The sequence below is a fragment of the Acinonyx jubatus genome, chromosome B2, assembly GCF_027475565.1.
Source record: "Acinonyx jubatus isolate Ajub_Pintada_27869175 chromosome B2, VMU_Ajub_asm_v1.0, whole genome shotgun sequence".
NCBI classification, from domain to species: Eukaryota; Metazoa; Chordata; class Mammalia; order Carnivora; family Felidae; genus Acinonyx; species Acinonyx jubatus.
In genome coordinates, this window is record NC_069385.1 from 138,526,541 (window position 1) to 138,541,037 (window position 14,497).

The 14,497-nt window shown below is 47.7% G+C and overlaps 1 protein-coding gene across 1 annotated transcript; it reads right to left on the reverse strand.

Annotated features, from left to right (window-relative positions):
- Positions 1-12,654: 12,654 nt before the first annotated feature.
- On the reverse strand, positions 12,655-14,134 carry NHLRC1 (NHL repeat containing E3 ubiquitin protein ligase 1). Its single transcript, XM_027040382.2, has one exon. It carries the CDS (start codon positions 14,026-14,028, stop codon positions 12,841-12,843), a length of 1,188 nt encoding a protein of 395 aa, XP_026896183.1. The 5' UTR covers positions 14,029-14,134; the 3' UTR covers positions 12,655-12,840.
- Between the last annotated feature and the right edge of the window lie 363 nt (positions 14,135-14,497).

The following is a 14,497-nucleotide window of genomic DNA, read 5'->3' on the forward strand; positions in this document are numbered from 1 at the left end:
GGGATGATGGAGCTGGGGGAAAGAACAAAGTCAAGGCTGCCAATCGAGCCTAGGAGGGAGCCATTAACAAGGCCTATGCCCTGGACGCCGGACCCCAGGGCACCAGACAGAAAAACCTTTAACTGGAAGCTCCTTATACCGCCCCTGCTGGGGCAGAAGCCAGCTTCAGAGTGTGCCAGTGGGAGAGCTGCAGGTGGGAGCCCCTTCTCCCCACGTGTGAGATGGTAATGAGTTAGCTTGGCTCGAAGAGAGACTATGGAACCCAAGGGAAGGTCATATCCTGACAGGAAGCCTTTCGTTGATGGTGATTACATGAAGAGATGGGGCTAAATATTATTCATAAATTATTTGGCAAGTTTCACAAAGAAGATAGGATCTTATAGACACTTTCACATACATCCTGGCAAAGGATACTTCTTGACTCAGTTGTGAAATATCCCCTCAACACATTAGGGAAGGTGGTTTCCATTGGAGCGGAAGAAGCTGGTCTGGATTTCCTCGCCATGTGATGGGTGCCTGGAGTCAAAACTATTGTAAGGCTCCATATTTCTCTGATGTTGTTTTTCAAAACGAATGTTTCTGACCTTGTTTTTTTTCCTTAAGTTTATTTATTTATTTTTGAGGGGGGGAGGGGCAGACAGAGAGAGAGAGAGAGAGAGAGAGAGAGAGAATTCCAAACAGCCTCTGTGCTATCAGTGCAGAGCTCAATGTGGGGCTCAATCTCAGGAACCGTGAGATCATGACCTGAGCCAAGGTCAAGAGTCAGACGCTCAACCACCTGAGCCCCCCAGGTGCCCCCTGACCTCTTCCAACCTACAGTTTCCAATCTGTTAAGCAGAGCCACCAGGTGAAACCTTGACATCTCTTTGTCGTGAATATTTTGCCTCTACTTGGTCCCTCGGTCAGTGTGCGGGAGATATGCCATCTGAGTTGCTGAAGCTCGGTTAGGAGAGGACTCAAGTGATACCCTCGGTGCCGAGCTGTCTAGCAAAGTCCCGGTTCCTCGGTGCCCATTGGCAGGTGCCAGGCATCAAGAGATGTGCAGAGCACAGGACGGGATAGGAGGACACCTCCAACACACATCTCTGAATTGGGGAAATATGTATGTCATTTTGACTCCTCCTCCCACAAAATCTGTGGTTGCCATGGTGATGGGAAAGGACTAACCGTGGGAGAGGGTTATAAAATATTTCACTGTGGGAAGTACTTTACAGGAATGTAAATCAGCTTTGTTCAAAAGGGCACTTTTTCTTTTTTTACCCCTTCCCCCACCCTGTGGTAACCATCTGTTTGTTATATAGTTAAGAGTTAAGGGAACTTTTGACCTAGATGGATATTAATAAATTAGCTAGTATGATGTTTAGCTAAATGGGAAAATATCAGTAAATACCTTCAGAGGCTCTGACACACCTATCATCTTGTCTTTTTTTATGTAGTCCCAGAGACTAGACTGGCTACAGATCGTAGATTCCAATGTTGGTAACACAGAGAATCAGTGCAGGCTTAAACACCACTGTTCACTTTTATATTTTTTACAGCTTATTTATTTTGGTGGGGAGAAGGGGCAGAGAGAGAGAGGGAGAGAGAGAATTCCAGGCAGGTTCCCCACTATCAGTGCAGAGCCCCATGTGGGGCTCGAACTCACTAACCGTGAGATCATGACCTAAACTAAATTTGGAGGCTTAACCTTGTGAGCCACTCAGGGGCCCCTACTTTTAATTTGTTTGTGATGAAGCAACCAGTATTTAGGACATTGGTCAGTCTGGAATTTTTTTTTTTTTTTAACAGCTTTTTTTAAAATCTATTTTTGAGAGAGAGCGAGAGACAGAGCATGAGTTGGGGGGAGGGGCAGAGAGAGGGAGACAGAATCTGAAGCAGGCACCAGGCTCTGAGCTGTCAACACGGAGTCCAACGTGGGGCTCAAACTGACAAACAGTGAGATCATGGCTTGAACTGAAGTTAGATGCTCACTCGACTGAGCCACCCAGGTGCCCCGATCAACCTGGAATTCTAGGGTGACGTCATGTCTTCCAACATGCTTTATCTGTGGTAACCATTTGGGGTTATTTCTCCTTCTTCATAGTGCCCGAGCATATCCTCACATCGCACTAACCATTCTGTCCAGAATGCTGATTATCTTGCCCATCTCCGCACCAGATGATTAGTGCCTGAGGGCATAATCTTTATATCCCCACTGCTTAGTACATTGCTTAACAGAGAGTGAGCACATAGGAAATATTTATTGAGTAAATTCTTGCCAAAAAAGAAAAATCAAAGAAATTTAAAAGGTTTTTTTGTTTGTTTTTTTGTTTTTTTCCTCTAATTGATAGACTTCCTTTTCCAGTATGGTTGAGTAAGCTCCAACCGGCCAATCTTTCTAGAGAAAACAACTCTAATCTGGACACATATACACCAACACCAAGAAACCTTGCTGGCCACAAGATTTCATTGGTAAATTCTACCAAACGTTTAAGAAGAAATAACATCAATATTATATCAAGTCTTTCAGAAAATAAAAGCAGAAGGAACATTTCCCAACTTGTTTTATGAGGCTAGCCCAACCCTGGGGCCAGAAACCGCCAGAGACGTGACAAAAAAAAAAAAAAAAAAGATAAACTCATAAGCTTCGTACCTAATCAAAATGCATTTAAAGATTTATTTATTTTTGAGAATGAGAGCGCGAGTGGGGAAGGGGAGACGGTGGGGGTGGGTGGGGAACAGAGGGTCTGAAGCAGGCTCTGCACTGACAGGATTGACAGCAGGGAGCCCGATGTGGGACTCGAACTCACGAGCCGTGACATCGTGACCTGAGCTGATGTTGGACCCTCAACTGACTGAGCCACCCAGGTGCACCCAAAATGCATTTAGATAGCCTCATGTGTACTTGTACAGACAGTGCTTCAGCAAATTTAGTAAATTCATAGAAAGTATTTCTTGAATGTTTATTTATTTATTTTGAGAGAGAGAGAGCAGGGGAGGGGCAGAGAGAGAGAGGGTGAGAGAGAATCCCAAACAGGCTCTGCACTGTCAGCATAGAGCCCGACTCAAGGCTCCAACTCGCGAGCAGTAAAACCATGACCTGAGCCGAACTTAAGAGTCAGAGGCTTAACTGGCTGAGCCACCTAGGTGCCCCCATATAAAATATTTCTTACTGATGTACCAGAAAATAAAAGGTGCTGACTTTAAGATTTATACTTTAGTGTCCTCCAGGGGTGATAGAACCTTGTGGAAATTAACTCCAAAATGTAATGGAGTTGGCCCCTTGTATCATCAGTTTCACGGTTAGTCCAGATACATCCATCAGTGGTTTGAAAATGGAAATGAATTGCAGGGAGTCGTACATCTGGGGAGAAAGGTCATTTGGCTGAAGCCTATTTTGGAACACTTTGCTCATCAGAGGGCAGAAATGGCTAAAGAAATTGGAACCAGAAGTCCCTCTGATTCTACCACGTGTCACCACACAGCTCACAGCCCTGCTAATGTTGATTTCACATATTAATGGCAGCTCTTCTCGCCTGTTAAGCAGTGGGGCCAAACTGCCCTCATGATTGGCAGAAAAATGTACCCCGAAAACGTATGCTAACCTGAACTTTCCTGGTGCTAATGCAAACTTTGATATGACTGAAAACACTAGGTGCTGAATCAGAACCCACCTAAATTTCACTCTATCAAATCTAAGTGCAGTCTTTTAACTCTGCAAATGACAATACTTTCGTTATGAAACCTGAGACCTCTGCTTTACCTCAATGTACCTGTATCCTTATTTTTCCTTTGTTCTCAGCTCACAGAGAGTGAACTGCTTGCTCCTGGGTTCTGCTCACAGCTAGAGCTAGTCAGTCACGTGGTCATACTGAACCGCACAGGCTGGGAAACATGGAGGGTCCATGGAATATTTGGTGAGTACCCTTCTTTCTCCCCCTACCATGTAGTTTTGCTTCTCATGTTTTGGGATCTCCAAAATGGAACTTCAGTTGAATGCCACTACAATTTACTTTGCAGAAGGGCTTGCAATTTACGTGATACATTCCCTGTTTTGCAAAATCAGGGTCTCTGAAGTGATTTCCGGGAACACTGATTCCATAGTGATGAGTCAGCTCAATTCAAACATGCTAATAGTAGTTTTCTCTAATTAAAAGTGATTAAATATCTTTTTAAAAAATGTTTTTTATCATTTTTGAAAAAGACGGCACAAGCAGGGGAGGGGCAGAGAGAGGGAGACAGAGGATCCCAAGCCAGCTCTGTGCTAATAGCACAGAACCCGATGCAGGGCTCGAACTCATGAGCCACGAGCTCATGACCTGAGCTGAAGTCGGACGCTTAACCGACTGAGCCACCCAGGTGTCCCAAAAGTGATGAAATATCTGCATGCTTGTTTGTATTTTTGAATTCTACTATGAATGTCATGTTACTTGTACAATTGGTGGGCCTAGTGGGGAGTGACAACAGCCACGAAAGAGGCACATGGCAGGAGGGAGAAATGAAAGAGAACATTGGGCCTCAGTGTTTGGAAGGTGTGGTCTTTGATAGGCCACGCCTCTGCCACCCACACTTGGCTTTGGAAGTTCCTCCCCCACTTAACAGTGAAGGTCTACATGGCACTCCACGTTGGAGCAGAGAGCTCCTGGCATGGTGGGCAGGCGGCTAAAGAATTATATCCTCCAACTTCTAAAACTAATGAGCACATTCATTTTTCTCTAACAAATAAGTCTAAGGGAAACACTGAACTTGACTTCCTTCACTCAGGAGTCCTCCTAGGACCCAGTCAGAACTCTTGCTCTTGTCGTGTAGAGGCCTCTCTCCACAGCACTTCAGAGAGGTCACCACCATGTGGATCATGGGGCCCTCGGGAATCGACAGGACCCATTTGCATTAGAGGCTGGAGGTCTGAAACTCAGGAGGGTGGCAATGTTTCCCCCCGAAGAACTTGACCTAGTGCTGATACAAGTTGATGTGAACGGTAGATGTGAGCCCACCAAGGGACGGCTGGGCTTTGTTAGTTCTCTAGAGCAGTGGGACCCAACCCTGGCTGCACAGAGAGTCACCTGAGGGAGATTTAGAGGAAACACTTGTTCTTGCCCAACCCCAAACACAACAGGCTTTGGTGATGGAATCATGGTGTGACTTCATCTCTGTTAGTCTCTGCTTCTTTACTAGTAAAGTCTCCCTAACAATACCTGCCCTGTCTACCTCAGAGACACGGGGCGGGTCATGTAAATGAACAGCTTTGTGAAGCAATTTTCAAGTATTATGAAAATGCTAGTTATGTTTCAGTTTTTTAATCATGCTCCCTTGCAACCAAAGACTCCTTTTTATAACAAAGATCATGAAATATTTGGTGACCATGAAATACAGTGAAGCTATTTGGCCCCTTTGGGGCAGAGTCTCATGACTGTGGACTTATTAGGGCCTACTTAGGCAATGATAAAGAGACTGGCCTCATAGTTATGGTCTCATAGGTAATTTGGAATTACCGTGCTGTTTTCTTGGGCCAGCACGCACACAAACCTGGGCGCTATTTGAGAAAGAAACAGTTCGAAATCCCAGTAGATACAGTGAAACAATAAAATACAAGCTGAGTTTAAAAAATGCAATCTGACTAAAAGAAAGTTGGGGTAAAAAGGCCTATTTGTAAAGAACATAAGAACTTTGCCAGGAAAAGACGTAGCATGGCACGTAGATGCATATGTGTATGCATGTGTGTGTAGCCCCAACCCTTGACCTTCCCATCTTTTCCTACAAGAAGGGTGGAGATGGAATATGGAAGGTCCCGTTTCTGTCCCAGATGTACCATTAATCACCCGTGTGACCTAAAGCAGCCCATTTTCAACTCCTTAGGCCTCCGGTGTTATTTGAGTCACTTTGAACTTTTTTCCCAGTCCTAGAACTCTATGGCTGGAAGCAGATTTCCTACAGTCATCCTGTAAGTGATTTTAGATTTTTGTTGTGGCTACCTTTAAGACATGGGTAGGCAAACCATTGACCGATTTGACCAGAGTCCTTTCTTAGGAAATCAGCCCCCTCTCGTATCATTATTTCTGCGGGAAAATACGAGCTGTTCTCCAGCTACCGTAATGGATATACCATATGTTATAATCTTCAGCCAGTCAGTCAACAAAAGTCAGTGGTTGGGCCGCCTGTGCTGTGTGAGTGGTTCTTGGAAGTTAGATTCATTATTAGCCACATTAACCCTGAGATGACTTCAACAGTGTCTCAAGCCCACCACCAGGTGAGGCGAAGAGGGGCACTTTTAGTTCCTTCACTCTGGGAGTTGATAGCATTGTTGGATATCGGAGAACCAGCACACTGGGGTTGTCTCTGCTCTTCATGCTCTGACAAGAGATGTGAATCAGGCAACTCCATACCTCAAAGTCCCGTGTGCTTTGATGAAATTGGAAATGTGGTGACTGAGAACAGAAAGTTCTTCACCCAATCATAACCAAGGCTACCGCAATGGCACCATAAGGCTTTGTGACTCTCTACAAGTTACTCGGCAAACTCACCCCAAGTTGTAATTCTAGACCAACTTCCCCAAACTACCCAGCTACTAACAGCACTTCCCTTTTATGGTGAAAGGAATACAGGGTCTAGAAAAATCCCTTTGGAAAAACATATATTAATTTGACAAATATTTTTGAGTGTTTACAATGTGTCAGGCAGTGTTCTGGGCACGAGGGATACAGCTATGACACAAACAACTTTTCTTCCTGGATTTTATATTCTAGCTGTTAAGAGGCTAACAAAAAAACATGCTGTTTAGATTCTTCTTCAGAACTTTAATTTTTGTTTTAAGTTTATTTATCTTTTGTAATCGCTACACCCAATATGAGGCTTGAACTCATGACCCTGCCATCAAGAATCACATGCTCAGGGCACCTGGGTGGCTCAGTCGGGTAAGTGTCTGACTTTGGCTCGGTCATGATATCGAGATTTGCGAGTTAAAGCCCTGCATCTGGCTCCGAGCTGTCAACACAGAGCCCACTTCAGATCATCTTTCCCCCCCTCTCTCTCTGCCCCTCCCCTTTTGTGTTATCTCTCTTTCTCTCAAAAATAAGCATGAAAAGGGGCACCTAGGTGGCTCAGTCGGTTAAGCATCCAACTTCAACTCAGGTCATGATGTGACATCTGTGAGTCCGAGCCCTGCACCAGGCTCTGTGCTGACAGCTCAGAGCCTGGAGCCTGCTTCCAATTTGGGTCTCCCTCGCTCTCAGCTCCTCCTCCACTCACAGTCTATCTCTCAAAAATGAGTGTTAAAAAAATTTTTGAAAAGAAACATTAAAAAAAAGAGAGAGTCACATATTCTTCCAATGGAGCCACCCAGGCACCCCTTCAGATCTTTTAAATATCCTCTTATCATGATCTTTCTTTAAAATGTGGCACCCCAAAATTGAGCATAAACTACAAGTATTCTAAAATGGAAGCTGGCTTTCCAGAGTGTAATGAAAGTGCATTTAAAAATGTTTTTCTTAATGTTTATTCATTTTTAAGAGAGAGAGAGAAAGATATAGAACATGAGCGGAGGAGGGGCAGAGAGAGAGGGAAACACAGAATCTGAAGCAGGCTCCAGGCTCTGAGCTGTCAGCACAGGGCCCGACGCGGGGCTCAAACCCACAAATCACAAGATCATCTGAGCCAAATTGGACGCTTAACTGACTGAGCCACCCAGACACCCCTGAAAGTTTATTTTAAACATTTATATTTACCTTTTGTCAAAGGAGGAGGATCGGATCTACTTTATTTAACAGTTTTTGGCTCGATTTGTAACTCAAATATTTAGGCCTTTGGCCCATGGGGCTCCACTTGAGCTATGGTCTCAGGACCCACCAGTGTCAGAGGTGGGGGTGCTGATGAGAGTGTGGCCCCCTCACAAATCATTCCCTACTCTTGGCATCAATATTAGTAGGTTCAAGTTGTTTTTTCCAAACAAATCAACCACGCGGTATAATTTTTGTTAGCTGTTTTCTGTTGCAGAAAACGAACCCGCACACGTCAGCTTCTCTGGGTGCCTTTTCCCCCTCAACTGCTACCTGGATTCCTCACCCTTGTGTCTTTTCTCTCTCCACACCCCCCCCCCCCCCCCCCCCGCTGCCCCCAGCTGCTTCTCACTTGGGATTCCGGCTTGCTCACTGCTGCTCTGTGTTTGTCTCCCAAGGAGTATGTGCTTAGCATACCCCAAGGCTTCCACCTGCCTGATTTGGTCCATACTTCTCAATTTACAACTTTAAGGACAAACTTCTAATCAGATCTTCTTGCCCCATTTTGGGAAAACTTGTTCATCCCAGGCCAGTTTCCTGGTCCAGTCAATACATTTGGTGGGACATTGATAGATAGGCTGTGCTTTGTTGAGATGTGCAGCCTATCCAACCAGCTATTGTGGGAGAGGGTCATGCAGTGACCCTCATCACTGCCAAAGGCTGGCTCATCAGCAGGGCAGTGGGAGGGGGCACAGCAGACGCCAGGACAGTTCAGTGTGGTAGTTGTGGTGAGTCTCGGCAGCCTCCTTATCATATTTTCTTTTTTTTCATTATTAAATATTTTTTTTAATGTTTTATTTTTGAGAGAGAGAGGGACAGAGCATGAGTGGGGGAGGGGCAGAGAGAGAGGGAGACACAGAATCCAAAGCAGGCTCCAGGCTCTGAGATGTCAGCACAGAGCCTGACACGGGGCTCGAACTCACAGATCGCAAGATCAGGACCTGAGCCAAAGTTAGACTCTTAACCAACTGAGTCACCCAGGTGCCCCCTGCCTATCATATTTTCCACATATTCTTTTTTTTTTTTTTTAAGTTTCTTTATTTTGAGAGAGACAGACACAGCACAAGATGGGGAGGGGCAGAGAGAGAGGGAGAAAGAGAATCCCAAGCAGGTTTTGCACGGTCAGTACAGAGCCCGACATGGGGCTAGAACCCATGAACCATGAGATCATGACCTGAGCCGAAACCAAGAGTCAGATGCTTAACTGACTGAGCCCAGATGCCCCCCCTTTTTTCCCCTACATATTCTTCGAGAAAAGAGTTCATGTCCCTTGTAACCATGGTTCACCACCATAGTGGCTCAGTATTAGTGGAACACTGACCACCAGTATGCATTTCTTCTTCTCCCTGTGGCTGGTGGTGTAAGGATGATTAAATCTTCATTCACCAGGGGTTTTCCTCGTTTTTCTGAGATATACGGAGTACTGCTTCTTCCACAAAAGAGGCATCATTCACTAAGCAGGGCGCAGACCCCAACTTGGTGAGGAGCTGGGAAAGGGCTACGTAAGGCACTAGGAAGTGGGTGATGGCTTGGGTTCTGGGGTCCAGAGTGAGACCCGCTAGGGAGGAGGTTTATACATCTGAACTCAAGTTCTTAGAAAATGCCAAGGAAAAAGACTGAGAAAACAAGTCCAGGCGGTAAGTCAGAACAAGGTCAAAAACAGGAGACAATTCAAGGATCAGGAACTGGGCAAAACTAGAACAGATGGAAGATGATGTCACAACCGCTGAGACCAGAGCCAAAGTGTGCTTGCTTTTAGGGACTCACCAGGTGGCACAGAGGGCGTGGGGCTGGCCTAAAGGCACACGGCGGAGGGGGACATTCAGGAAGAGACTGTTAGCTCCTACATTTACTCCTGGTCACATTCTTTTGTCTCCGGTCTCTGGAGGGTCATTCCAGTTCTCCTCCATCACCTCTGAACCTTTTACTTCTTGCTGCAATCATTTCTTCCTGCCGGTCTCAGAGGCTCCAATCTCTTTAATAGCCTGGAGTTGGGTGGGGCAATATGGCAAGCCTTTTAACCAGCTTGCTTTAAGGAATGCAGTCCTGAAGATGAATACAGCTGCTGCGTTGCAGGTCACTGAGGCTGTTCCCTTAGCAGGTGCAACCTGGAGACCCAAGAACAGCAAGCTTTGTGTCTCCCCCAGGGAAACCCTGCTCCCCCCATGATGCCACTCCTGGGAAGAGCGCCTTTGTCTTTAAGATTACTTGGTAATCGGGGCGCCTGTGTGGCTCAGTCGGTTGAGCGTCCGACTTGGGCTCAGGTCACGATCTCGCGGTCCGTGAGTTCGAGCCCCGCGTCAGGCTCTGGGCTGACAGCTCAGAGCCTGGAGCCTGCTTCGGATTCTGCGTCTCCCTCTCTCTCTGCCCCTCCCCTGTTCATGCTCTGTCTCTCTCTGTCTCAAAAATAAATAAACGTTAAAAAAAATTAAAAAAAAAAAGATTACTTGGTAATCTACCAAGTAGAGGTATTACCAAGGTCATTCACTATCACCTTGTGGTGTGATTCGCTCCCACACCATCTCAAGCACTCACACCCCATACTTCCGGTAGCGTAATGACAAGGTAACAAGTAATACCTTGACCACATACCTCCACACCTGCTGCACATCCTACACCTGTCCTACCAGTGCTGTCTAAACCAGACATAAGCACAGTTCTCTAGTCAAAGATGATGCCACCAATAATTCCAAATAGGAGAAAATCCCTTGAATCGTCTCCACTGGCCCTGAGGTCATTAAAACGTCATTGTTCCTGGTGTGCCTGGATGGCTCAGTCGGTTGAGGGTCTAACTCTTGATTTCAGCTCAGGGCATGATCTCACAGTTTGTGGGTTCGAGCCTCACATTGGACTCTGTGCTGACAGGGCAGAGCTTGCTTGGAATTCTCGGTCTCCCTCTCTCTCTCTGCCTCTCTCCTTGTTCCTCTCTCTTTCTCTTTCAAAAATGGATAACTACACCTTAACAAAAATCATCGTTCCTGAGGAAAACTTTTTAAAGGTCAATCCACAGTTGTCCCACTTGCAAATGATCAAACCTGAACATTTATCTCTGCCTGAGACAGCTTTTCCTGCTACACAACTGAGGGTATCAGTGAGGTCACTGACCTAAAGATGACTTCCAAATGTGGGGGGAAGGGGTTATGAGAATCCCTGCTTGGAATGCACTTCCGAACGGTGGTCCAGTGTGCCTGAAATCTTAGTGTGGTGCATCAGAAGCAGTGAAAACACAATGGGCTTTTGTGGACTGGCACGGACCAGGCTCTCTCTTTTAGCTCCAACGGACAAATTGAACCTTCTGGAACAATTTAGGAGCTATCTCCGGTATCTACATTGTATCTATTAAAACTATAATAAGGGCACCTGGGTGGATCTGTCGTTTAAGCGTCCGACTCTTGATTTGGGGTCAGGTCATGACTTCAGAGTCCTGAGATCCAGCCCTGCACTGCGCTCCGTGCTGAATGTGGAGCCTGCTTAGGATTCTCTCTCTCTCTTTTTCTCTCTCTCTTCCCCTCTGTTCCTCCCCTACTCTCTCTCTCTCAAAAACAAAACAAAACCAACACTGTTTGTATAATAGAAACCTACTGTTGATAACATCAGCTATAACCTGAAGCAAATCCTCACCTTTCAGAACCAATACTTCCTCCCCATGAAAAAATGTATTTTGCTGCTGCTTCTAAGATGCCACTGATTTGGTACTATTCCAGCAGCCCTAAACCCTGAAATGTTTACACTAGCTTAAAACACATGGTTTATAATGAACCGGCTGCCTCACCTGAAATTTCCTCCTGTGTGCTCAATCAATTGTGCCACAAAAGCAGGTGTTATCTTGGTCAAAGCTAATTCAAGAAGTATTTAAGCGTTGACCAGTGGCCTGAAGGCTGTTGGAGCCTCAAGGGAGCTGGTTCCTGAGTATACAGTGTGTGCAATGGGACAAATTTAAATGGCACAGATAAAATCTCTATCACAAAAGTGACCAGGTTACCACTGATTAGGAAAAGGAAGGCAAATTCATTTCTGCCACCAACGGGCTGTGGTGACTTATCTCTTCATTAACACAAACAGGTAGCAAGACTGCCCTTTAGCCTTCCAACCACTGGTATGAATGTAGAGTGTTCTGTGGTCCTTTAGAACTTATGCCCAGGGGTGCCTGCGTGGCTATCGGTTAAGCATCTGACTTCAACTCAGGTCATGGATTTAAGAGTTCGAGCCCTGCATCGGGTTCTCTGCTGTCAGCACAGAGCCTGCTTCAGATCCCTCTGTCTCCCTCTCTCTCTGCCCTTCCCCCACTTACACTCTCTCTTTCAAAAAAACAAAAAACAAAAAAAACCCCCACAAAACTTAGGCCCACACAGGCTTTTCTCCACCAGCCCACTGGTATTTCCTGAGTGCCTGTGGTGGGGGAGACACAGATATTAACAGACACGCTTGCCTTTTAAACAGGCAGTTCAACTGTTCTTCTTGCTCAAGTAACTCAGGATCTATAGTTATCCCATCTAACGTGCCATCAAAGAAGCTGCATGTTGAATGACACCGATGCACATCACACAGTCCTTTTTCTCTTGAACTCTCTAAAAAAAGTCTCCTTTCTCTGCACATCCAACCAAAAGAAATAGCTACCTGTAAATAGAGTACACATAGTGACAGTATACATTCACATATTCCCCCCCCCCCCCCCATCTGTTATCTTACTTAGGAGCAAGGGATTTGGGAGTCAGAACTCAGTTCCCATTGTGACTATCACAGTAAGTAAATGTGACCTTGGGAAAGTCTTTAAACTCTCTGGGTCTCAGTTTTCTCATCTCTAAAATGGGATTAATAATAGACATTACCTCCCCAGGTAGAGCTGTAAGGATAAAATGAGCTAATATTTGCAAATTTCTTAGCACAGGGAGTACAAACTCGATAAATGGTAGATTTAACTTTTATTCTTTAATAATTACCTCAACCTTTATAAGTTTGCCAGGCAGTTATAATTATCCCTGCTGGATAGATGAGATTAACTTATCCAGGGTTCAGCAATTCATTAGCGGAAGTTCCAGGCCTTCAGATTCCAGGTCCCAGAGCGCCCCCCCTCCCCCCCCATACCCTATTACCCCCAGTCAGCCTTGTAGACTTTTATAGAATGGGCTGCACTGTCCAGCACAAGAAGAGAGTTCTCCTTGGTGAAGGTCAGTGCCACAGGATGGGAAAGACCATGGGTGATCATGGGCTTCAGGACTGGAAACTCCTCAGGTTTTCCTAAGCATAGGACAGCCTGACTAGAAGTATCTGCAACAATCACATTCCCCTGGTGATCAAAGGTCACCGCAGAGGCAGTTATTCTCGAGGGGAAAAAGAGGCTCAGCCCAAAGGTATCCACCTGGCCCACGAGCTGCATGCTTGGGCTGAACACCTTCACCGTGGTGCCGCAGGCTCCGGTCCCCAGGCCGGGAGGGTGCTCTAGGACTGCAATGGCCCCGGTGAGCCACGACACGGCCACCCCTCTGGGATTGCTCAGATGAACTTGTAACTTCTCGGTCCTCCTGAGGACCCCTTCTGGAAAGTCGACTTCCAGCAGGTGCAGGGACCCTGCCTCCGCATCAGTTACCACGACCCCATTCTGAGGGGTGGTCTCCACACCCCAAGGTAAGGAGAACTGGCCTCCAATGACAAGCTTGACCTGGCCAAAAAAATCAAACACTTTGATGGAGCGGTCGCCGGCGTCGGTGACAACCACATGACAGTCGTTGGTGACGGTGACATCAAGTGGGTACCTAATGTCCTGAGCGCCCTCCCCCTTCTCTCCAAACTGATGAGCACATCCTCCCCCGGAATCAAAGATCTTGACCCGCCTCCTGCCGTCGTGCGCCACCACGACCCGCCCGGTCTTGGGACACAGCGCCAGCCCCGTGGGGTTCACCAGGGTCCCCCAACCTCCGAAAACGTGGTGGCAGGTGAAGGCCCCGGGGGCGCTGGGGGCGGCGCGGTGGGCGGCGGGGGCTGGGCGGAGCGCCGAGCCCAGGAGCTCCAGGAGGTGAAGCACCGGCAGGCAGTCGCTGGTGTCGCAGCCCCGGCAGGCTCGGCGGCAGAAGGGGCACTCGAGGGCCAGCGTCCGCGGGTGCGCCAGCGCAGCCACGCAGGCCAGGCACACCACGTGGCCGCAGGGCAGGTTGCGCGGGCGCCGCTGCTGGCGGTGGCCGAACCTCTCAAAGCACACCTTGCACTCCAGCAGGCTGATCTCGGCCTCGCGCACGAGCTCCTGCAGCGCCGGCCCGCTCCCCGACGCCTCGGTCCCCATCGCGTTCCGGCTGCGCGGCCAGCCGGCGGGGACCGACGCTGCCGCGGCGCCGCGCTCGGTCACGGTCACGGGGCGGGGCGCTGGTCCTGACGTCGCCGGTCCAGCGCGCAGCCGCTGGGCCGCCGCCTGCTGTTCCCCCTGGTGGGCGCGCGCGGCACTGACTCGGGAGGGCCCTATCGTGGACGCTTAACAAGCTGTAACCACCGCGCGTGGGCCGACCTGTCGCCTTCACGACAGTCGTGGGTGGGTCATCCCCACTTTACGCACGAGGAAGCACACCTATTGAAGAGGCACGAGCGGGTTGCTCCCGATCACCCAGGCTGTAGGTGGCAGAGCAAGTGGAACATAGCCTTCCATCCCTGGCACCCTGCACTTTCCAATCCGCAGCGCGGGGCGCTGGATCCCGGGGCTGGCCAGGCATGACGCGTGGTCCAACAGCTCCGGGCGCTTGAGATCTGACTGGGAAACA

Excerpts from the sequence above, each read along its gene's own strand:
- NHLRC1 (XM_027040382.2), bottom strand. The coding sequence starts at position 14,028 with ATGGGGACCGAGGCGTCGGGGAGCGGGCCGGCGCTGCAGGAGCTCGTG.